Here is a 25,032-nt window from a genome sequence, read left to right as displayed (position 1 = left end):
TTTTCAGCTGATTTTTCTTCAGTGGTAGATGGAAGTATATAAAGCAAGGCTATGTTGCTATTTATTTTCCTGCTATTTAAAACGGGTACATTGTAAGGAATTAAAAAAAAAACAAACAGCATGTTCATTTCCTCACAAGGTGGTTCTGAGGATTTATTGAATTTCTTGGTTAAGCGTCAGGTTAAGCTCCTTTAACAAAGAGCCAAGATAATGGTGGCTTAAATAAGATAGAAGCTTTATTCTAAGTATGTGTAGCCCAGAGCTGATAAGATGGCGCCTTGGGTTTTCAGGATCCAGGCTCCTTTTCTTTTGTTCCCTTGCCATCTTGGTAGTGTCACCATATCCATGTGGTCTGAGATGGCTTATTATCACATCAGCACTTCAGCTCACAGGAAAAGAAAGAGCAAACGCTGGGTGTACCCATACCCTTTAAGAGCATATCACAGAAATTGCACACGTCATGTTTGCTCACAGACTGTTGGCCACACCTAGCTGTAAGGAAGGCTAGAAAATGTTATCTTAATTCTGAGAAGCCAATTCCCTAGCCAAATGTTGTTACTCTTCAAGGAGAGGGCAGGTACTCAGATGCAAGAATATAAGTAGCAGTCTCTGTCCCTGCATGGATAGAAAGCATTTTGTAAACTCCAGGATATTTCCCAGATATGTTTCTAGGTATAGTTGGCTACAATAACTTTGACAATTGTTATTCTGATCTTGATTGTTATTTTGCTGACATGGCTAAAATGCTTGATTCTTCACTCAGTAAAACCATCATTAAGCATTTCCTTGGTTTCCAATATATTTTCACATCTCCTTCCTAAAACCTAAGAATTGTTGTAGTATTTAGGTGCTCCAGGTATTATTAGTTAAATGAATATGTGACTGACAAGTATTATAGATCCTTTGAAACATCAAAAATTAAATTCCTGAACCCTGCCCCACCCCACGACCCCCACCCCACCCCCACCACCACCACCTGCACCTCTGCTGTACTTACAACCTTTTCCATCTCAGTTGATGGCAACTCCATTTTCCCAGCAGCTCTGACCACTACTTTGGAGTCATCTGTACCTCCTCTTTTTCTTTAAAACCCAATGTCCATTTCATCAGCAAAGCCTCTTGACTCTATCTTCAAAAACATGTCCAGAACTTGACCCAATTTTTACCACCTCCATGACTGCCACCATGGCCCATGCCACCATCCTCTTTCATGTGATTATTGCTAAAAGCCTCTTACCGGGCCCTCTCTGCTTGGGTTTTCTTGCCTATCAGAGAAGAGGAGGCTATAGTCATGAATACACTGAATAATAAATGTTAAAATCATAGTCTTTGTAAAGAGTTTATAATCAGTTTGGAGCTAAGATGTGTATGCATTGAAAAAGGTGAAAGTGTAAAATACTATGCTGTTGATATACAAGGAACTGAGAGATACTTCATGATAGGAAGGATAGGATTGGAATTGGAGATAGTTTTTGGATCCCATGACTGGCTTCTATGCATATGCTTCCATTTTGATAACAAGGCACAATTCTTAACATTTAGGTTCCTTATTTTTTCTATTTATAGCATGTTAATAATAATTCCTGCTAGGGTTACTTCTTTAGCAATTATGCGACTGGTAGTCTTCTTCCTTAAGGTAAATTTTTCTTAGTTTGCTATGTTATTTGAGTCTAGCAGAAGATTAGAAACCCTTTAAAGCCGGTTCATTCTAGGTTGTCTGAGATTACAGTTATTTCATTGAGTTAGTTTTTTTTTTTTCTTTTTCCCTCCCTTTGAAAGCCTTTGCAAATTTTGGAGTACTTCAGTCTACCATGTGCTTTACCAGAATATGATTTTAGGCCTCATGAAGCATTATACATTAAAGCTGCTGCCTTCAGTAATGGGTCCTGTAGACAGCTGCCAGTCATTAACTGATTGGATGCAAATGATGATGGGTAAAGCCTGTCATAGTGACTGTGCTGCTAATTTATGGTTTAAATCTGGATAGTGGAGAAATGATAGCTGATTTGGACTATGTAAACCACAAGTCCTGTCTCATTATGTGGTTGATAATGTCAGGAAAATACTAGACATAGTTGATTACTGTAGTTTGCTGATTTCACAATGACTCTTCGCATTTTTGTGCTTAGGAAAGAGGAAATTTTCTCTGATGACTGCTTTAATGAACAAGCCACATAATATTTGAAAGTGTTTGAATGTGGGTGTCTGTTTAAAACAACGTATTTTGTAAACCATGTTGATTAGTATCTGCTTGGGAAAAAAAAAGCATTTTTTAATTCATTAAAAGTGGTTAAATGTATGATCACCCTTCTTGGCCTCTGGCTTTCTCTAAATCCCCACATCTTTGGCTCAATTGAGGACCATTGATCTCTGCTACTGTGGCTTTCAAAGCACTGCACCATTGTCATTCTCTTTCTCTCATTTTCAACAGCTTTCTCTTCTACAGGTTTGCCTCCTTCCTAAATTGATTCATTCTTCAAGGTTCTGTCCAAAGATTGCCTTTATTTTCCTTTCTGTATAGATTCTAGAACACTTCCTTGTAGATAGTAGAGGAGGTCAATAAATGTGTCCTTGAGTTTCTAAGTTATTTTCCCTGTGACCTCATATCTACATGGAACTTCTCCACCTGGATGATTTGCCAGTATTTCAAACTCCTCACCATCTTCCCTAAAACCGACTACTTGCCAGCTTCCTCATTAGTTAAGGTCATAAGCACAGACTAAAAGGTATTTAAAGTTTTTAAAGTTATAGATTAAAAAATCATTTCTTTAGAATAGTTGGGTTCTTAACTGTCAATTTTCTTTATAGAACATAGAAGTATGATTTTTAATTAAACAGGGTTAATCCAAGGAAAACTTGTTAAAAAACTAAAGTTTATATTAATTCCTCTTTCTAGTGTAGATATGTGAAATAATATAAAAGATATATATTTAATGATCCACATATTTGAAACTCTAAAGGTAATTAATTACCCAGGATTCTATACTTATTCCCTCCTTATGCAAATGACAAATACGGCCCATTTCGATATAGAAAAGCAGAAAAAGTAGTTGCTGCAGCCATGCAAAGTCTGACAATTTTTCTTTCTTCCTGGATTTGCGTAAAACTGATAGTTGTATTTCAACCTCATAGTTACAGATTTCAAGAAACAAGTATGTTGAAGGAGTCACATTTTATGGAGGAAGCAACTCATAATTTAAGTGGAATCTATACCTTCAACTCATGTGAAGCTTGACTAATTCGTTGTAGATTTAATGGTCTGAGTTTTTGTTTACCTCTAGTTGAGTGTCTTCAACTGTAGTGAAGTGCTAGCATTTAAGCAGCTAGCATTGAAATTGTACAGTAAATTTTATTGTTTCTTAGATAACTTATTGTGTTACTTCTGAAGATGACATAGTTTCAAAAGAGATTCACATTTTTATTAAAAAAATAGAATTGAGCACTAAAGTCAGGAAGGGCGACCAGTGTAGCATTTTACTAAGACGGCTGGCCTGAGTTAAAAAGCTGTAAAATACAGAATTTTTTTTTTAAAACTGGCTGGCCTGAGTTAAAAAGCTGTAAAATACAGATTTTCTTTTTTAACAGAGAGATGTGGCAGAAAAGAGCTAGCTAAAAAGCACCAGTAATGGCTGATTGGGAGAAAAGTCCTACAGAGTTGAATCAGGCTTCCATAGGGTAGAAAGAAATTCTTCATTGCTTCATCTCAGTTCATCTCTTCTGATTAGAAAAATAAAATGTAAAATAATGGGGCTGATGAGAATGAAAATGTCTCATTAGCTCAACTAGACTCAGGTATTTTAAAAAATAAATATGTTAAACTGTTAAATAAAGACTCTTACTTTTAAACATTGGAGTTTTGAAGAAATTAAATATGGTTGCTTTTTGGTTGGGATAGAATAGTCCCAGAAGTTCAAAAGCATCAGGTTTCCCTGACTCTTAAGAATGGAGTGGCATATAAATCTTTTCTTTTGTTTCAGCTCTAATGACTGCAAGTACAGTTGAAGCAGATGACTTACTACTTACCCTGTCTTTAAAAATTATCCGTAACAAAACTTTTAGGATCTTTATGGGCTTTTGAAAACCCTCAAACCTAAAATTAGCATTGCCTTAGCTTGAAATTTATATTTACCAGTAGTTATGTTTCAAATGAATTCAAATTAGCATATGATTAAAACAAGTCTGAAGTTAAATTATTCTGATTTACATATTAGTTTTTGTTTGATTCTTATGATGCTTAATATTTTGCTTAATACTTTTTTTGCTTTTCTTTTAAATATATAAAAATATAACATGAGAAATGTATGTGTGTATATAACTATGATGTGTGTATATATATATATATATATATATACATACATACATCATAGTTGTACCATTTAAAGAATACTACTGAAACAAACATTTCTCAGCTTAGGAAAAAATTATGCCAATGTCTTTAAAGACCTTCCCCCGTACCTCTCCTTATTTCACTTTTGTTTCTTTTAAGGACTTTGTTTTTATTATTTTATGCTAGAGCCTCTGCTATAGTGTTAAACAGAAACGGTGACTGCAGATTTTTTTTGGTCTTATTCTTGTTTAAAAACGAATGTTTTTTTTAATATTAAAAAAACTAAAATTGTTAATGTGATTTCATTATGTGCATTTTACAGGTTTTTCTGTAGATGGTTTTGCCTGTGGAATTTTCTTCTTGTTTCTAGTTCAAGATTTGTTTTTCGGAATTAATATTGATAATGATCCAGAGTTTCCCCCACTCAGTCTGTTAATTTGATGACTTATATTAATAGATCTCCTAATAAGCCTACTTTGCATTCCTGGAGTAAACCCAGGAATTACTTATAATATATTATCATTTCTATATTTTTCTAAATTTGTTTTGCACCCATGTTCCTGAGTGAGATGGGCAGTTCTGATCTTCTGGTGTCATATTTTGGTTTCAAAATCAGTTGACCTTTCAGAATCAGTTTGGGAGTATACCTCTTTTGTGTTTCCTGAAGGATTTTATATAAAATGAGGTTACCTTTTTCTTCTCTAATTGGTAGAGTTTACCTGCAAACCTGGCTGGGCTTGACTTTTTCTATCGATATAATTTCTTTCATGATTTTGGAAACATTAAGATTTACTTTTGGATCAATTTTGTTATTTTTTTTCCCTGGATTTTGTTCAGTTTAACCAGCTTCAGATTTATTTGCACAAAGCTATACATAATGTTCTTCCAGCAAAATGTACTTTAAAACATATTTGAGATGCTTTGAGCAACAGATGTAGTTTTGCCCCAAACTTTGTGAAGATGAATTTACATATAGGGAATCACAGGGAATTTTTTATTCCTTTTTTTTTTTCTGTTTGTCCAGATATTTTTGACAGTTACATCTGCCTTCTCCTTCTTTGAATCTTTTTTTTTTTTTTTTTTTTTTTGGCAGGGGGGTTGTTTGTTTGATCGCTTCTAGTTCATCTTTTCAGGCCGTTTCCTTTCAGGGGGCTTGAGTTTCTGTGGTTTCTGCAATCTGAACTCCTGCTTCAAGCTGATTAAAGCGCAAGGCCTCGTTCATCATAGTGTCACATATGCAGAGTGAACGCCCTCTTCAGAGGGTGTTTACCCTTCTGGATTCCTGCTTTCAAGCAGTTTCCAGACCTAGGGATTCCCCTTAATTTCCTACCGATGAATACATTCCATTAACAAATATTTTTATTTTTGGATCTAATACTTTGATGTGTTCCTGTCCATGGAGGGGATGTCTGGACATTGCACTCCACCATAGTACCAGAAAAGGGAGGTTAAGAAGTACCTTCAGATCTGGCACCTGTTAAGATATGACTAGGGCACCTGGGTGGCTCAGTCAGTTAAGCATCTGCCTTGGGCTCAGGTCATGATCCCAGGGCCCTGGGATCGAGCCCCATGTTGGGCTCTCTGCTCAGCGGGGAGTCAGCTTCTCCCTCTCCCCAACCCAGGCTTCTCTCTCTCTCTCTCTCAAATAAGTAAATAAAATCTTAAGAAAATAAAGACATAGCTAGTATCTTTGAAATTTTAAATTCTCTTTTAAAGAAAGAGATCCAAGCTGCTAGCGTAAGCTAAAAAGTGTATTAGAGCGCTATCTTACACAAAATGAAATTAAAGGTGTTTGACTCTTATGAAACATGGAAAGGTAATATGTTTGTTTTCTCCTCTAATAGGCAGTTACAGATAATGTCGCAGATAGAGCATATTTTCAAGAAGACAAATAGATGTTTTTTAGTTTATCCTTATTACGTGTACACCTATTACTAGTGATCATGGATTTAAAAGAAAATTTCAGTTAAGTCTCAAGGGATTATGAAAAAAATCTGAGATGTTCCAAGTGATATCATAATTTTTTAAAAAGGTTTTGCTGTAGAAGACTGTTTATATATCACTCAATTGGGAAGGTAGTTAAAACAGAGTGTGAACCCTATTTCCACATACAGGTATTAAATTAGAATTCTCATCTTTTTTGCTTTGCATTTTGGTATTAAATTTGTCTGTAATTTTAAAATATGTATATTACCAGCCAGGGGGATCTAGCAGGAATATACATGTTATGTGCTTACTACAAATTAAATAAGGATAAAACATATTAAAAGTTTTTATTTAAAAAATGATAATATTGTTTTCCAAGTAAGAAACCATAATCCGATTTGATTAAATTGTAGAGAGAAATTAAAAAAAAAAAAACCTTCTGGAGGGCAGAGCTATATTAGAGGCTTTATTGTGTCTTGCATTTAGGATTCTAATTCCCAGTAATACTAGCTGTCACTCTGAACGTTCATTCAGTCATCTTAAACAGCTTAATTCAATTCTTTTATGTAAAGCACCATGGGATATTATATTAAAATATCAACATTAATATCTTTTTTGGGAGGAGTATAGACATTTTAATTAGGAAAACTTTCTAGGGATTTTAAGTTTGGAAGGAAGGAACTGGGTGAAATATTCAATACACCAGCTGAGAGTTACATTTTGACAAAAACAGATTACTGAGGTGTCAATGCACTTTTTTCTGTGAGTGTAGTTCTCCTGGATGGGAGAGGAAACTCACAGTTTTACAATGTTTGGGGCTCTGCATATTGCAACTGGGAGTTTCTATAATAAGGAAATGTAATAAGTCATTTTTTTCTTTCGTCTCTTCTCTTGGGAAAAGGGGGTAAATTTCTCAAATTATTTATCATGAGACTACCAGCAAAGAGCAGAAGATCTCTGGTATTTTAATATATTATCTGTTTTTACTTTATCACTTGGCTTACTCTCTGAGTTTTACAAATAAGCTTTGGTGGACGCCTGGGTGGCTCCATGGTTGAGCGTCTGCCTTTGGCTCAGGGTGTGATCCCAGAGTCCTGGGATCGAGTCCCACATAGGGCTCCCTACATGGAGCCTGCTTCTCCCTCTGCCTGTGTGTGTGTGTGTGTGTGTGTGTGTGTGTGTGTGTGTCTTTCATGAATAAATAAAATCTTTAAAAAACAAACTAATAAGCTTTGGTGGTTTGAAAAATTGGTATACAGTACCTCATTTATGTACTTAACTCCATTTTTGAATTAACTGAGTACTTTCCAAGAATGGCTTCAAGTCATGTTGAACCTAGTGGTTAAGATTGAATAGTACTGTCCGTATTTGTGTGAGTGTTGAAAACAATTTTAAAGTAGAAATGAGTTTCTGGGCTAATGTAATGAAAGCATGAACATACAGCTAATGATATTGTACAAATCTTTGTACTCTGCATTTTTCTTATCTTTAGTCACAGTGATGTATTTGGGACTACTTTTGCCCTTGAAATTCTATTACTTGGAAGCAATGGTACAGGATTCTAAAATCGCTTTTGCTATTACGCATTGGGACAATGATTTGGAGATACTTTGTGAGGACAGGTAGTATGATCACTAAAGTCCTTCTTGTGCCATGCCTCCTTGCTCTGTGGTATGATTCTAGAAGCAAGAGGTTATGTGGTCTTTGCTCAGAGGCCTACCATGCTTTGGTTGTGGCTACTGGTTCTCATTCCCAAAATGAACCTAGAGTAGATATTTACTTTTGAGGTTTTAAGTTAAAGGGTTGGGCTTAGAGAAGTGTATCCTAACCTCAATCCTGATTATTTGATAGGAAAATATAGCTTCTCTATGGGTTTTAAACAACCTACATGGAGCTAGTCCAAATGTCATCATTATTTAGGATGCATGGACGAAATACACAGATTCATGTCTCTAAAACCACATAATCTAATCATAACTTCTGGTTGGTAATGTTCATTGATCACTAATACGTGTCCAATGGATGTGTTTGTTGCAAAAGATCCTGTAGTGGCCTCTGAGAATTCCCTGTTGTGACCCCATCTAGTTACGATTAGAGCTTCAGGAGAATAAGCCAGCCCTTCTCTTTCTTGTGCTGCTCAATTGATGTGATAAGGTCATTTTAGTGCATTGACCCTTCTGATTCTTCCTATTTATTTTACCCATTTGGGTAGTAGCTTCCTTTCACTGTTTGGAAGTAGAACTTTCTGAATTGTATATTTTAATTATGTTAAAAGAGAAACAGCATTCTTTGTTTCAATATCGTGTTTTTCAAGTGATGTAAAAATACCTCAAGTATTTGCTGCGTAGTCTTTTCTAAGAATCCTTATCTCATGACCTGTAACAGGAAAAAAAAGGCAAAGGCAATTAACCTCCCTCTTTTTCTGTTGTTAATAGATTAAAGTACAGGAGGAAATACTTCCAAATGGTAGTTGCCCAAATTTGTGCATATATCGAAGATAATTAATATTTATATTTAGAAATTTCGTATAGTTATTCAGTAGATAATTGTTCTTTTTTCTCATTAGCATGTATACATCTTTTTTACTCACATACTTTATTCTTAAAACTTGATTATTTTTTCAATCCCTTTTATCTAGTATTAACACTGCTTTTGCTGTGTTTAACTCTAGCTGCTGAGTTGATAAAAGTGACTGTCAAAAACTAACATATAGAGGCTAATGTAAAGAGTGTCCCGATATACTATTTTTGAGATGTACTATATTTTTATTTTAGAGGCAGTTTTTTTTTTTTAATAAAATGTGAAGTTCAGGATTTTCATTATTTTTCTTACCTTAAAACTGGCTTTAGGAGTATTTAATACTGCTTTGAGTTTGTTTTTATTGGCCTGGATTTACTTGGCAATGAAATTCTCAATGGGACTCCCAGAGATACCGAATACAGGGGATGTACCGTGACAGTATGTATCTAGTTGGTCATGCTTCTAATGGATGATAATGAAATATCATTCCTTTTCCATTATAATGTACTTTCCAGGATATATATCTGTTATTTAATCTTCTCAGTTATGCTGGAGTTTAACTTGGGCAAACATCATTCCACCTGCTTCACAGATGAGAAATTAAGGGAGAAGCAGAATGTGCGAGGAGAAACAGCACAGTAAAGACTGCAGACTTTGCAGTAAGAGGTAGGCGTGGGCACTGATCTTAACCCAGGCCATTAATAGCCATTTTCATTATCCTTATTTATAGTCTTGTCACAACCCTTCTGTGCCTCAAGATGCTGGTCTGTATAGTGCGGGTGCAATACCACTGTGTGGCACAGAGATTGTGTAGCACACCTCGCCCAGGGTTTGGCCCACGTCTCATGTTTGCTACATTACTGCCTTTACTGTTGCTGATAAGAGATCAAAGAGACAGGTAATTTACTTCAGTGTATCCAGAGCTAATTGGTACTAAAACTAAGGTTTTGGATATTTTATTTTACATTTCCACATCAAAATTGCTTTCAGTGTGGGGTGCCTGGGTGGCTCAGTTGTTGGTTAAGCATCTAACTCTTGATCTCAGCTCAGCTCTTGATCTCTCAGGGTTGTGAGTTCAAGTGCTGGGTTGGGCTCTACACCAAGATGTGTGTAGTAGGTTCCTTTCACTGCTGGGAAGTGGAACTTTTGGAACTGTATATTTATCTGTGTTAAATGAGAAGCAGCATTCTTTGTTTTGATTATCATATAAAAGTTCCTTTTAGTGACACATAGTAGGAAACTAACTTGGGGCCATGTGAGGGCAGAGACTCTTCCCACTGATGACGGGATTCACTGTAAGATAGATTATGAGATTGAATTATAAGAGAACAACGGGGATTAAAAAATAATAAAAAGATTCTCTGTTTCCCAGCACTGGAGTTGTTTAGAACTCCTACTATACTTGTATAAAAACTCTTTGCCTTTCTAAGCATTTTTCATCTTTCAGAGTGGGGCCACATTCAGATGATAACCAGTCATGATAGAAGCAAGGGATTCTTTGGGACATTTATGTTTCTGTTGTAAAGTCAGAAGCAACTCAGCCACTTGTTGGATTTTATCACCAGTCTGAAGGTGCCCATTGAACAACTTTAATGGTCTCAGTCTGACTTTATGAGAGATTAGCCAGATAACGAGGAATTTCTAAATAGCCCCCACTGAATTGGTATGTCCATAAATAGGGTCACTCTATTCACTAGGTGTCTTATTGTCCACTTTTAACAGTGTGATAGGCAGAGAAAGGTCTATTTGTGGGATTTGAGGAGAAGCACAGGTGCTTCCAAATTGTTTCCCCTTGGCCAGTCATTACATTTGTAAATGCAATTGTATTTACTGTCCCTTATGTATTACCGTGGGTTAGTTAATCTGAAATTTTGCAGACAGCATATTGCTGTTAGAAAGGGAGATATGGAGCAGATTTTTTTGTTTTGTTTAAATGGAGAATCCATGGGAAAGATTCCAACCACAGATGAGAGGTTAATGAATGAAGGCAGGTTCAGGGGAGACCCAACACCACAGATCATGAGCAGTACTGGTAGCAGACTCTGGACTATGGATGTGGTGGTGGCTTATTGTCAAAGTCAGGAAAATGGTAGAGATTACAGATGCTGAAATGCTGAAGAAGAACCCCAAATGTGTTAAAACAGCAACAGAACACCTGCACAGAATTGCGTATGTGAATATTGCAGTGTGCACTTAGATATTATAGTGAGTGACAGTGTTTCCAAGACAGCCTTACCATACAAGTGTTACCTTGTCGTTTTCAGTACTTAATTTCCTTAATAAGAAAATAAATTTAGTTTCAAGTCCATCTGGACTAACCAAAGATACAGAACCAAGAGAAGTAATTGCATATTATAAAATTGCTCTAATTAGAATTACATATAAGTATATATATGTATTCTGGTATCACATGAATCATAATCTATGTCTACTTATTTCACTTGACATTTTAACTAGACCCTTTCTTTTACCCACTTAACAGTGTGTTCTTTTTTTGGTAATAATCCAAGATTTCATTACTTTAGGAAAAATAAATTCTTACGGTTTATAAGGGCTTTTATATCCCTGGAGTCATATGAAGTGACTATCAAATAATTAGCAAAAAGCCCAGGCTACAAACGTTGACCTCCTTACAAGCTTTACTAACAGAAGGAGTGTAGTTAAAAATAACAACATACATTTGTCTTAAGTTCAAGGAAGTTAGCGCCTCTTTTTTTCTTCTCCTTCCACTTTTTTCTATTTTTTTTCTCTCTCCATTAAAATGAGAAAGTGTAACATAATCAACCTTTATGATTTAACAATGATAACTAAGTTATATCTTTGATAAGACCATTTTCAGGAACACATCTACAGTCCAGGTGATGCCAAAGGCCTTGGAACGAGGCACACACTGCTTTTGGTTTCTGTGGGTTGGTTTCTATGGGTCACTTCTCCGAGGGGCACAGTTTCCTCAACTAGTGTCAGCTGCGTGATGATCTCCTGTGTTATGTGGATTAAAAGAATTCACATGTACACAAAGTTTAGTCTAAAATAGGCCTAGAGTTGGGCTCCCCGCATGGAGCCTGCTTCTCCCTCTGCCTGTGTCTCTATCTCTCTTTCTCTCTCCTCTTGTGCTTCTCATGAATAAATAAATAAAATCTTAAAAAAAAAAAAAGGCCTAGAATCCGAATTAGACAGAATTCTTAACAAACACATTAGGCATGCATGTGTTTCTTTTCTTTGATGAGATTTCAGTTCTGAACCCTTGTTTGGTGGTAGCATTCTGATTAAAACAAGTGACTCATGTTTGAAGGAAACAAAATTCAGGATTTATCACCTTTTTAGTGCAGTTAGATGTTTCAGGATTGCCATACCCTTACATAGAACTCAAGATGGTGATATAAGTAAAGGCCTGCATGAGAATTCTAAGGCAAAAATAAAAAACTGAGGGCAGAAGCCAAAAGTGAGAGAGTCCTTCCTGATGTGGTGTCTGCATTCAGTGCACCAGTGCAATGGAAATGCTGGTGTGATAACCCCTAGGCAGGATCGCTTAGGTAGAATTGAAGGGGCTTCAATTTTTATTTTATTTATTTTATTTTATTTATTTTATTTTTTATTTTAATTAATTTATTTATTTTAAGGGGCTTCAATTTAAATAGTAATATTGAGAGTCCTTCAACTTTGCTAATTTTTGGAAGAGCATCTTCTTCCAAAATCATAAGAAAATTACTTTAATAGTAGGTAAATATACATGTCTTCAAACTTTTAGTCTAAAGTGAAAATAGCCTTGAAAAAAAAAATTGCTCAAATCGCCCTGCATTGATTTTGTGAAATACAGCAAGAGGAAGGGAATTGCAATAGGATAAGTTTGAAGTTAGTCTGTGAACTTAGCCATGCTATGTATTTGAATGAGGGCTTTGAAAAAAAGTTGGAGGTATTGCTGTAGGATCACTTAACATTTCTAGAGGGAGCTTCCATTTGATTTTCTCTTTAGAACAACTTTAGCGAGATGGGAATGTTTAATTGTTCTTCTGCCTTTCAAAGAACATAAAATAAACTGTGGCAGATTGTGGACTCAGTACAAGAGGAGCTTTCGTTGTGAATTAAGGTCAAGTTTCTTCGTAAGTGGATACCTTTTAGATGCAGTTGAATATCAGTATGAAGGGCCCTTGAGATACAAGAGTTATTCCTACTACTTCACTTCCTGATATTTGAGCAGAAAAAAAATTTGTTTTCTTTTTGGAAATAAAATAACTTCATAGATCAGATTTTCCAAAGCTTATTCAGTAAGACGTAGCTCTTACTGCTCTCCCTTCATGTGATCATCATACATGCTTCGTCTTAGGAAATAAATCATGTACTTGTTAAACAATGCTTTGCGAAATCTCTCTTCCATGCAAGACATCTTCAGGGCACTTACAAGATCTTGATAAATGTATTGAAGTCCCCTGCATCTCTGAGCAACCACCTTTTGCTTATACAGAGTATGTTCTATTTCCAGTGAGTTAACTGGAAAATGTGACATTTAAAATTACATTCCCAAAGAAATGTAAAACACGTAATATATTGTTTGGCATTACTTTTTCTGTGGTAGGGAAAATACAGTATGAAATCTGGGTACAGGTTAGCGTTATTTTGTTGTTTCTGGAGGTTTTTGGTTTTGTTTTGCCCCAGCAGTTCTGAGGGGATGACTCATTTGAATAATTTATTTTGTTTTCATATTATGCTCTGGTCCCTCCATTAAATACATAAAAATATTGGGTGTTATAATAATATGCTAGCCTACTTTGTATTCAAACTCAGTTTTGAGAGGGTAAGTTAGCTTTACCTGATGCCTGGAAACAATCTGGACCTTCCTTGTGGGTACCTTTTTGCTACTTGGGGAGTTAACTTCTGTTTTTATCATCAGTGAAATGGGTATAGTCATATACCTCAAAGGTTTTTTATTAGGCTAAGTTCTGGACACTGTCAAGCGTAGTATAGTAAGCTTTAAATAAGTGAAGGCAGTATTGCTATTTTTATTATTATAAAAAGTATCTTTTTAAAAAAAATTCCTTCTGTACCATTTTTCTCTCTCCACTCTTTCCTCTCCCTTGGCTCCTGCTGCTGGAAGGTGAGGACATGAGATGGGATAGCAGTGCCCTCAAATGAGAGCAGCTTCTTAAAATACAAATTTTGTAAAACAACAAGAATAAAATGAATACTCTGAATATTTTCAGACGCTACAGGGAAGGACTTTTAAAAACTACATCGAGGGATCCCTGGGTGGCGCAGTGGTTTGGCGCCTGCCTTTGGCCCAGGGCGCGATCCTGGAGACCCGGGATCGAATCCCACATCAGGCTCCCGGTGCATGGAGCCTGCTTCTCCCTCCGCCTGTGTCTCTGCCTCTCTCTCTCTCTCTGTGACTATCATAAATAAATAAAAAATTAAAAAATTTAAAAAAAAAAAAAAAAAACTACATCGAGATCTTAGAATAAACTAATTGCATTTTTTTTTAACTTTAGATCAGAGCTTTATTATATTTATTTCCAGAGTTTAAAGTGTGAATTGGATTCATGTGCTCACACTGTCTATTAAACTATGGACTTTAAAAACATTGATTTTTTTTTTTTTTTAGTTTTCATCATCACTTCTTGGATGAATTTCAGAGATTTTATTCTAGTAAAACTGTACTTTAGAAAAAGTACATTTATGAAATGAATGCATCGCTAAAATGTACAGGCCTAAAAATGTAAAAAAGAAAAAAGTAACATTAAATATTAATGAAAATATAAGATCTTTAAGTTCTGTTGCTTCAAAGTGTAATTACCAAGTGAAAATTTGAAGATAATCCCAAACATCTGTTTCTGATTGTCTTAGTACAAGAAAAAGTTTAGGGACTCTTAAAACCCTTTATTCCTTAAGTGGGATATAGGGTAACCCCACTCTATTTTAAAAGAATGTGGGATGTGACCTTAATTTTTCTTCTCTCTCCTTTCCTTTCCTCCCCTCCCTTCCATTTCCCTTGTGTTGCCTCCCTCCCCAAACCCAGTTGCAGATAGTTAGATTAATTATATTCCTACATTCATGGCCAGGATGATCCCTGCAGCTTTCCTCTCTTTTATTCGTGTGTTTATTCTTTTATCTCTATTCTTACCCTTTTATTTCTACTCTTAATTTCATTTCCCCTTTCTTTGCACCATAGACAACTGCTCTAATGGACTTGGTTTGCATCCTTAGATTTATAATTTATCTTTGTAAAATGTGTAGTGATATTTTGAATGGAAATTAATTTATAATATTTGTAGTCAGTGTGGTACACAAAATGCCTCTAATATTGTGAGTCTTTCTAAAGGTATCTAAGGTCCATTTATGTTACATTGTTTACAGGGGATTTGTGGGGCCTCACTTCTGCATAGTAATCCATAAAATGTTATGTCCTACATGGTACTCTCATGATGGACATGTTGATCGCTTCCCACTATCAGCCAACCCCAAGAGGCTTGCATTAAATGCCCTTTTACATGTTCCCTTAGGTGAAAATTTCTCTAGGAGTGAGATTGCTGGTTAGGGCTCATCTGGGGCTTAGTGACTCTTGTTGATTGGACTGAGTTCTCTCAGATGGCACAACAGGATGGGTCCCAGGCTGACACGGCCACTAAGAGTACACAGGGCCTTCCCCCACAACCCCACCAGTACTTGGCATTATCCCGTTTTCTAAATATTGCCAATCTCAAATCTCATTGTCATAACTTGTGTTTCTCTGGGTTACTAAAGAATTTGAATATTTGTTAGAATGCTTTAACTTATTTATTTTGTTTTCATTTTTGTTCATATCCTTTGCCTCCCCCCCCCCCCACTGGATTTCTTATCTTTTTCTGGTTGCTGTGTTAGTTTTTTCTTCTAAGTATAGTCCCTTATTTACATGTTTGAAATATCTTCTCGTAGTGTATTGATGCATGTTTAACCTTGCCCATATTATCCCTCAATAACTAGAAGTCTTTAATTTTAAGATACTCAAATTCATTATTTTTTTAAACCGCTTGGCTTATACTTGGAGGTCTTTTTAAGAAGTGTCTTTTCCTCCCACAGAGATATTTTCCTACATACTTTTGTTAGCTTTACCTTTTCACATATAATTTTTAAAACTATCTGGAACTTAATGTTTTGTATATGGTAAATATGGTATAAAAATCAAGTTTTATATTTCACTTGTATTATGCTTAGAAAAAAATTTTGAGTTGATTAATAAACAATGTGAAAATATTGATTGAAATTACATAGAATTTATAGATTAATTTTGGAGAATTGGCATCTTTATCATGTTGAATTATCCCACCCATGAGTCTTGGGATATTTCTCCATATTTCCAAGTTTTGGTTTGGATACTTTCAATTAGACTAGCTAAATTTAAAAATTGATCTTATATAAAAAATTTGGTTGATGTGATCAAATTTAAGTAATAGAAGAAAAACCCCATAGCCACAGTGATTAATTCTATAGGATAATTATATAGATGTGAAATTAGCCATTTTAAGATGTACTTTCTGTAATTCACTTTAATATGTTTTCCTCTAAACCACATGTATGGTTGCTAAATCTTAAATCATTTTTTAATTCAGTATTTTTTTTTTGCTTTTTTGTTTTCTCATTGAAATATGATAAATGAATAGTTTTTTTTTAAGATTTTATTTATTTATTCATAGAGACAGAGAGAGAGAGAGAGGCAGAGACACAGGCAGAGGGAGAAGCAGGCATCATACAGAGAGCCTGACGTGGGACTCGGTCCAGGGTCTCCAGGATCACGCCCTGGGCTGCAGGCGGCGCTAAACCACTGCGCTACCGGGGCTGCCCAATGAATAGTTTTCTGAACAAGAATTACTATTTAGTTGACTGCCAGTGGCATTTTTAAATTTTAGATCATAATTTTGTAGGGTAGTTTAATATTTTTAGAATTGATCTTTATGTTAGCATTGAGTTTTTGTAGAATGGATGCAAGAATCAATCACATTTAAATTTGAAAGTCAGGAAATAGTAACAGCAGTTTTCATACCAAAACAAAAATAAAATTAAAAAAATGTATGCAACAATTTTAGTCTAAGTTTTGGCAGCTCTTAAGAAAAAACCCAAGATATATTTTGGTAAATGCAATACTGTATTTTTATCAACAATTATGAGAAAAAAGGGATTTTGATGCCTTAAACTTATGATTAAGAAAAATAATGATTCAAGGTGACACTTGAATGCTAATGTGAGATGAATTTTTGAGCTGATAAAGGTGGCCCCTAAGTGACCTGCATACTTTGCTGGATCCTGGGAGTCGCCATCTGCCCCAGTGCCCCTTTAACACAAAGTAGACTGGTATGAAGGTAATAAAGAAGCGTGAGGAAAAAGAACAAGGCAGGGGGGATTTTGAAAAGGAATTGTTTCCATATTTCAATATGATGAAATCCTCTCTGTCAATGCCTTTCAGCCAAAGACATTCGGGAACACACTGATAGAAAAGAATTTGGCTTAATTACTACTTTCCTTGAGGGAACACGACACTATGGGGATTCTGAGATTGTGTATCATAGAACTTGAACTTTGGGTGATTTGGGAAAGAGTCTGAGGAAGCAGAGTTTTTCTCTAGATTGGATGCTGGAACAGTTCTATGACTGGATAAAGGAGTCATTCATTCAGCAAGAGAGAAGGATGTTTGGTATGTTGTGGGTTGTACAGTGGCCTTTTTTCTTTTTCGTATTTGGCAAAATCATGAAGTAATCTCGCTTTGTCTCACTTATCATGGATTCAAAGTAACCTTGTCCCAAGTTGGTAGTCTGTAAGAAAGTGGATGTACAGTAGAAAAAAAAAAATAGCTTGATGGTGAGTTTCTGATGAGTTCAGAGCATCAAAGTCTACCTTTCTTCCTCTTCCCACCGCTTCCTCCTTCCTTCCCCTTTCATCCGTAAGTAGGTAAAATTGTTTTTAAAATACATGCTTAATTTAGGAATGTTCTTCTTCGCTTGTTAGTCACCCAGGGCAATGACCAAATCATAAGGATGTGAGAGACTTTTAGTTGGACCAAAGATAAGACACTTAGTATCACATTGTGGCTTTGCCTCAGATAACCTTGCCAGTGATTTTTAATTCTGAGTTGTATTCTCACTTTGAAATAACCATCTCCTCTGCTGCCGGTTCCAGAGGAGCCTTAGATCCTTTGCTTTTACTATTCCCCTTACCTAGCATTACCAGTCTTTGCAAGGCTGGCTTCTTATCTTTTAGTCCTTAGACATCACATCCATTTCTCTGTTTCTAAAATATTCCTATAAAAATTAGCCACATTCACTCCACCTTACTTTTTTGTTAATGTTTACCATTAGCACTTAACTATTATCTGAAGTTATCTCAAGTTAACTCATTTATTCTATTGTGTGGTTCCATTCCAACCCCACTCCACTTTACTTCCCACTTCAAACATAAGCTCTGCCTATATGAGAACTTGTATATAAGTACAAGGCCTAAGTGCCTGGCCCCTAATGAAGTTGCCAGCGCCAATAGATGCTTAGCCAGTATTAGTTTAATAATTGGAAATGTATATGAGCGAATAAATGAACAACTCAGTAAACATATATTCTAAATATAACTATATTGTGTTGACTATTAAAAAGAGAAATACTTATATCATTATTTAACTGACATATAAGTACCTGAAGAAAATGTCAACCTGTTCTCCCTGGAAATATGACTTAAAATATTCAGAGCAGTTCGTGGCTGTTATGTTTTTCTGAGCATCTGTGTTTTAAGACTTTGGGTTAGATGAAATAATATTTAATGTAAGTATAATTTCATTTAGTAATGCCACAATCAAAGCAGAACTTTTGTGAAGTGGGTTGAAAACAACTGGCTATTAGAAGTTTCCATAGCGCCATACTTTATTAATTTGATAATGTTGGTGACAGGGAAGGAGGGCTTAATGGATATAAAATACATGTGATAAAGAAGATACATGTGATATTATGCCTATTAAGTTTGAAGGTAATTATAATTTACTATATGCTTTCCCTGCTACTTTGTATTTTCTATTATTAAATTTGGTATTTGAATTTTTAAACTAATTTGAAAATATTTTAAAACTAAATTGTATATTTCAATTCAGGGATTCAGTTTTTTATTATATTTGATATTCTATAAGTGATGCTTGACATTATAAAATGCAAAAGCATCAATCACAATAATATTGATGATAATAGCAAATATTTGTTGAGTGCCACATGGCAGTCACCATCTTAACACCTTATTCACATATATTGACTCATTTAATCCTCATCACAAAACCCACGAAATACTAATTATTTTTCCTATTTTACAGATGAGTAAATTAAGGCACAGTGTTAAATTAGCAGGGCACACAGGCAACTTTGGTGTTGAAAGATTATATACATTTTTATGCATTAAAAATTGATACCTCCCCCAGCCCCTTTCATTCTTCAGATACAATCAGTAATTACTCAAGTAAATATGTCTTGATGCACATAAACTTCCTTCTCATCCACCTCTTCTATCTGGTAAGGACTCTGGTTTCAGGACTCGATAACACATCTCCTTGTGGTTAGGAAGGAAGACAGCAGAAATATCCAAGTTTGAGGACTAGGTTGGCTTGAGAGCCATGCTATACAGAGAGTTGCTGATGGTGTATCTGGTCTTTTGAATGTTGAGAAATCATGATTATTTGGGGTGAAAAATAAAGAGCATACAGAAGTTACAGATCTTATTTAAACATTATATATGGCAGTGCCTGGGTGGCTCAGTCAGTTAAATGGCTGAACAGCTCAGATCATGATCTCGGGGTCCTGTGATCGAGCCTTCCTCCATCAGGCTCTGTGCTCAGCAAGGAGTCTGTTTCTCCCTCTGCTTCTCCCTCTCCCACTGCCCCTTCCCCTGCTTGTGCACACACACACATTCTCTGTTTCAAAGAAATAAATAAAATCTTAAAAAAAAATGTATGAAAATACGAACAGAGTGGTTTTCCTACAAATAGATTTATTAGCAGGGAAGGTTTAAAAGAACATTATATCTGAATAAACCATATATATTTAACTATTTGAAGAAGTACCATGTTTTACCACTATGATGTTTTTTTTTACCACTAAGGCTCTTTGTTGCTTTGAACTTAGTTATCTTGCTCTTTATCCTGATCTTCTATGTCATCTATCAGTTTTATCATATTTGAATGAAATCTTTGCTTACTTTAAGATGATTTCTTACAGTTTCTGGTTCAGTAAGGACACCATAATTTCAGGCCACAAAGACCTCTACCGAAATTTGAAAGAGCACAAAGTCTTTGTAGGTGATCTTAAGATAACATTGTTCTTGGCCTTATGATGAACTGCATACGTGTATCAGCTTTGAGACATAATAATTACTTTAATTTTTTTAAGACTTTGATTGTATTTAATCTCCTGGCTTGATGAAATGTTGGAGCAAAAAGGAAATAAATTTTCCATCTTAGAAATGTTTTATGAAGGTTTTCTCTCCCTGTGGTACTTCCTGATGGCCTGATATTATGTCATGTATAATTGGATTGTCGCTCAGCCTGAATACTTCTTTCTCTTCTTGGCAGCATGGGGTAACCTTGGAAATGTTCTGAAGAGTCAGAGCAAGATTTCTGAAGCTGAAAGCGCCTATAGAAATGCTTTGTACTACCGTAGCAACATGGCTGACATGCTTTATAATTTGTGAGTATGCATTACTTTCTCTGCTTTGGTTCATCTTTGAAACCTGTGGTGAAAGACTATTGATTTAACTGCTGGAAATGGAAATGATGATAGCTGTTTTTCTGAAATAGTCTTTTCATTAATCACACCCGTGAGACTAGTAGGTGAATGGTATCTGTGATTTCTTTGTTTGGGGCTTTGGCATCAATATCCGTGTATATTGATGTAGTATGGTTGAGTTTTTGATGTACTGTGCCCTATAACCTAAAAATTGGTTTGAATGCTTTTAGTTTAGTTTTTTTTTTTAAGTACCGTTAATACTTAATTGGAATTAGAAAATAAGATTGTTATGTATAATACTTCATGTAATTAATATTTTCATTAATAATAGATTTTATCCTCTGTGAAAGAACTGTTTGTGTCAAAGTGTATATAGAACATGTATTAAATCTGGGAAGTTATCAAATACGATAATGTGGTTTCACCATCACCTCCCACCTCTCCCCTCCCCAAAAGGTACTGGTAATTAAGTTAGGGGAATGGGATAATTTAGGCTATTTGTGTGTGTCAGATTAGAAAAATCCCTACGGGAAAAATTGGCTGTTGTTTGATTGGAGAGCCCTAGGGAGTACAGTAAGGTATTAATGAGTACTGCAAAACCCAGATCTCTCCTTGCCTCATATTTACGACGCTTTTTTGTTTGCAAGTAATAGAAACTTGGTCTAACTTTGCTTAAACACAAAAGAGAATTTATTAACTCCTATAATTGAAAATTCCTGGGGTTGACTAAATGTAGGCACGATTAGATGCAGGTGCTTTATATTTCAGAAATTTGTCTACATTTTGCGTCTGTGATTTCCTTTGGGTTCCCTCCATTCTCTATGGGATTTTGTCTATATCAATTGGAAAGATGATTCCTATAACTTTATGTGTATAATATACCGACCCTTCAGTCTCAGAAGGAGTTGCATTGGTGTCTCACTTAATCCCAGGAAAGGTCTCTGAATGGCCCTTCTGGGGTCACGTGCCCTCTCAAGTGAACCATGGGATAGAAGGGGCAGTAAGACACCTCCTTTGGCAGGGCCTCCAAAGTTGGACTGGTTTGGAGGGGAAACAAGTCCCTGGAGGAAGAGACCAGGCATAGTAAGAAGTCTATTGCTAAAGTTTTAATGGATGTTATATTGATAGTGTCAAACTAGTTTGGCAACTTAATTTGTACTACGTGTTTATGTTCTGGTTGCATCTAAATCTTTTGTAGGCTAAATCTAAAAGAGCAGATAGAAATAAAATTTAAAAATGAATAAAAATTTTTAAAATGTAGATTTTAAAGGAAAGCAGACAGGATGAGCTCACTTTAACTTCCTATTCCTACCTTTACCTTGTATTCAGATCGTAGACTTTAACACCAGGATCTCCATCTCCTGGGCTATGGTCTAAATTAAATCAGCATGAGTTTTGTGTTGATCTGCATAGTGTTTAATTTTCTCTTTTTTACCAGGAATGCTTTCAGCAGGGGTAAAACACCCTCTCCAGTTTGAATAATCCCTGAGTCTCACTTTCTGCTGTTTTATGCTTCACCATGTGTATTACCATTTTCCCTGAAATAATTTTTTTCCATCCTTTTTTTTTTTTTACTCGAATATTTAGATACTCCTACAAAGGCTTTCCCTATGTCCTCTTCATCTAAGTAATGCATTATTATATTACTGATTAATAGTATTTTCATTTCAAAAAAAATTAAAAAATTAAAAAATAGTATTTTTATTTCATGAAAAAAGGACATTATCAATTTGATAAATTTGAACAGATGTTGTTCTTTTTTTTTTTTTTTTTATCTGAAAGTAACATCGTCAAGGGACCCCTTGTCTTCTAATATGGGATGCCAGTTTTCTTCTGGTGTCCAATCAACTCACACTTCTTTACTAAGCTTATTTTTCTCTCTCTTACCAATAGCCAGTGGTTTAAGGTTACCAACCTCCTGGTGATATCTGGCATGGGTTGAAAGAAAAGGAAATGTGTCTATCTAGGCTTACTCTTTGCTGAGAAGAGAAATTTATTCAATTAGACAAATACACTTATGTGTAACTTAAAACCTGTATCTTATGACTTCCTCTGTGGTCATATGTTTGAATTATTATGGCATGGATAGACCTCCCCAAACCTGAATAAAAAAATCTTTGCTGGAGAAGTGGTTATTAACAAGATGATTTCTTTCTTTTTTCTTTTTTTAAGATTTTATTTATTTACTCATGAGAGACACAGAGAGAGGCAGAGACCTAGGCAGAGGGAGAAGCAGGCTCCCTGTGAGGAGCCTGATGCAAGACTTGATCCCTGGACCCTGGGAAGGCAGACACTCAACCACTGAGCCACCCAGTGTTTTTTCTTAGTTATAAATGAGTTATAAATGAGTTTATTCTTGGACCATTTAGAGACTATCTGACAAAAAGGTTTTCTTTTAAGATATATATGCTATTTTCACTATGTAATTTTCTCTAATATACAGAAATTCCTTCTTGTCCTGTTTCAATTCCGAAAGAAAATGAATGTGTTTTGGTCAGTTTTACCAGTAACCTTAACCTGATACTCCTTTATGGTAGTAGAAGGCATTAATCACATTTCATAATCATCATCATAGTTACATCTCTTAAAGATGTTTTATGACCAAAGCCTGAAACTAATGAACCTATTATATTAGTTGGTATGAAATAGCCATATTTATTAATGAATTTTAGAAGTTTGGGAATCATAAGCTCCTGTTACATCCTGTACTTAACTTTTAATCAGTAACCTAGGTTTTGTTGTGTGTGTGTGTGTGTTTTTTTTTAACACATTCAGTCTTTCTAAATCTGCTTGCTTTATAAACTACTGAAAAAAATTTCACGTTATTAGGAGTTTTTACTAGAAAAATAATCTATAGATAGATGCACATTATTATGTAGCTTCAAAACAATGATTAGTAAAGTGAGGTCCACCACCATTGGCCAGACACAGGATGATTCGAAGAGGTCAGAAATAATCTTTAAAGTAATCCCTATGATTTTATTTTTCTGTTTATAATTTCAAAATATAATTAGGCATCTAAATGTTGTTCTAGGTGAGGAGAGAGGGAAAAAAAGATTTGGAAAAATATTAGGTAAGCAATAATACAGTTGATATGTGGTTATATTAGAAGTTTAGGGAACATTATGAGATTTTAAAACTTTTAGAACATTTTTCTGCAGAATTAGTATCAAGTTATATCTGAGAGGTGCCTGCATACAGTTATATTTCCTATTTATAAAATGATGGAATAATTTTAATTTTTTTCTCTGGTAGCAATTACTTGAATTACTTCTATATGCCGAGCACTCTTAGTTCTTCACATATGTTATGACAGCTTGTCTTCAAATAAGACCTACAAAATGAGGAAGATGAAACTCAGGTAATTTGTGTTGGATCACACAAATAAAAGAGTAACCAATATTTGAACATAAAATGTTCTGACTCTATATCTATGCAATAATTGTATTTCTTCTCAAGTTAGCAGAAATAAACCAAGAGTGTAGGGGGAGAAAAATCAGTATATATCTTTTAAATTCCAGAAAAAAAAAAAATTCAATCTACCTTTACATTGAGAAATAAAGTACTTGAAATTATATCTAATAGAGAGTATCAGTTGTTTGTTGTTCTTTTTTATGACATTTGCTAAGTTTACTGAACTTTTGCTATAGAATTTTGTTAGAAGGATCCTGAGTTTACACAACTGAACTAAGTTCAAGAAGAAAATGCTATGGAATTGTTTTAAATTGTCTAAATCTGTGAGTGATAATGTTTTGATCGCTTCAGTCCATGCTTACAGATAACAATCATGTAATGTGAAATTTGAAGCTGTACTTAATTCTACTTTGTAAAAAAAATTGAGCTATAATTGAAATATAGCACGCTGATTTCGGGTGGACATGATTCAGTGTGTATATGTATTTTGAAAAGATCACCACAAGTCTAGTTATTTGTCACTACTACAATTTTTTTCTTGTGATGAGAGCCTTTAGTTAGCAAATTTCTATTTGCAACTTTCAAATAGGCAATGCATTGTTATTAATTGTAGTGTCCACTTTGTACACTGCATCCTCTTGACATACATATTTTATAACCACAAGTTTGTACCTTTTGACCCCCTTCACCCATTTCATTATCCTCCCATTCTACTCAGAAAAGCAATAGATACAGTGCATTTATTGAATAGCCCTATTTTCAGCCTTTTATTCATAACGCCATATTTATTAAAATCCAGTACTTTACACCAGTAATTTTAAGACCAGTTTAACAGATCTGTGTTATGATGTTGGTTTCTTTTTTCATGTATAATAAATTTCAGTGACAAAGTAGATAGGACACTGCTTGATGATTCATACTGTCAAATTTTATAAATATATAGTCGACTTTCAACCTTTTAACTGCACTACTCACTACATCTGAAGTATAATTGATTTCTAGCCTCTAAAATACTCATTGTTCTTTCATTGTTGTTATAGATTTGTCCTAGCAGTCTGTTTCAAATGATATTTAAACAAGTAATTCAATAGAGCATTGAATATTTCATTAGATATTAGATTTCAGAGTGCT

At 34.9% G+C, this 25,032-nt stretch overlaps 1 protein-coding gene and 1 pseudogene across 2 annotated transcripts in view; both read left to right on the top strand.

Moving 5' to 3' along the window:
• The window catches only part of TMTC2 (transmembrane O-mannosyltransferase targeting cadherins 2), a 390,967-nt gene that overhangs the window by 193,461 nt on the left and 172,474 nt on the right, over positions 1-25,032 (top strand). For both annotated transcript variants that reach the window (XM_041738923.1, XM_041738922.1), the window contains one exon: positions 20,334-20,448. In XM_041738923.1, the coding sequence (XP_041594857.1) occupies positions 20,334-20,448 (115 nt within the window). The remainder of the gene's footprint in view (positions 1-20,333; positions 20,449-25,032) is intronic.
• Positions 16,925-17,065, top strand: LOC121481713 (annotated as a pseudogene).

The sequence above is a fragment of the Vulpes lagopus genome, chromosome 23 (genome assembly GCF_018345385.1).
Source record: "Vulpes lagopus strain Blue_001 chromosome 23, ASM1834538v1, whole genome shotgun sequence".
Taxonomy (NCBI): Eukaryota; Metazoa; Chordata; class Mammalia; order Carnivora; family Canidae; genus Vulpes; species Vulpes lagopus.
The sequence above is the reverse complement of the archived record's forward strand: the minus strand, read 5'-3'. Positions and strand labels throughout refer to the sequence as shown.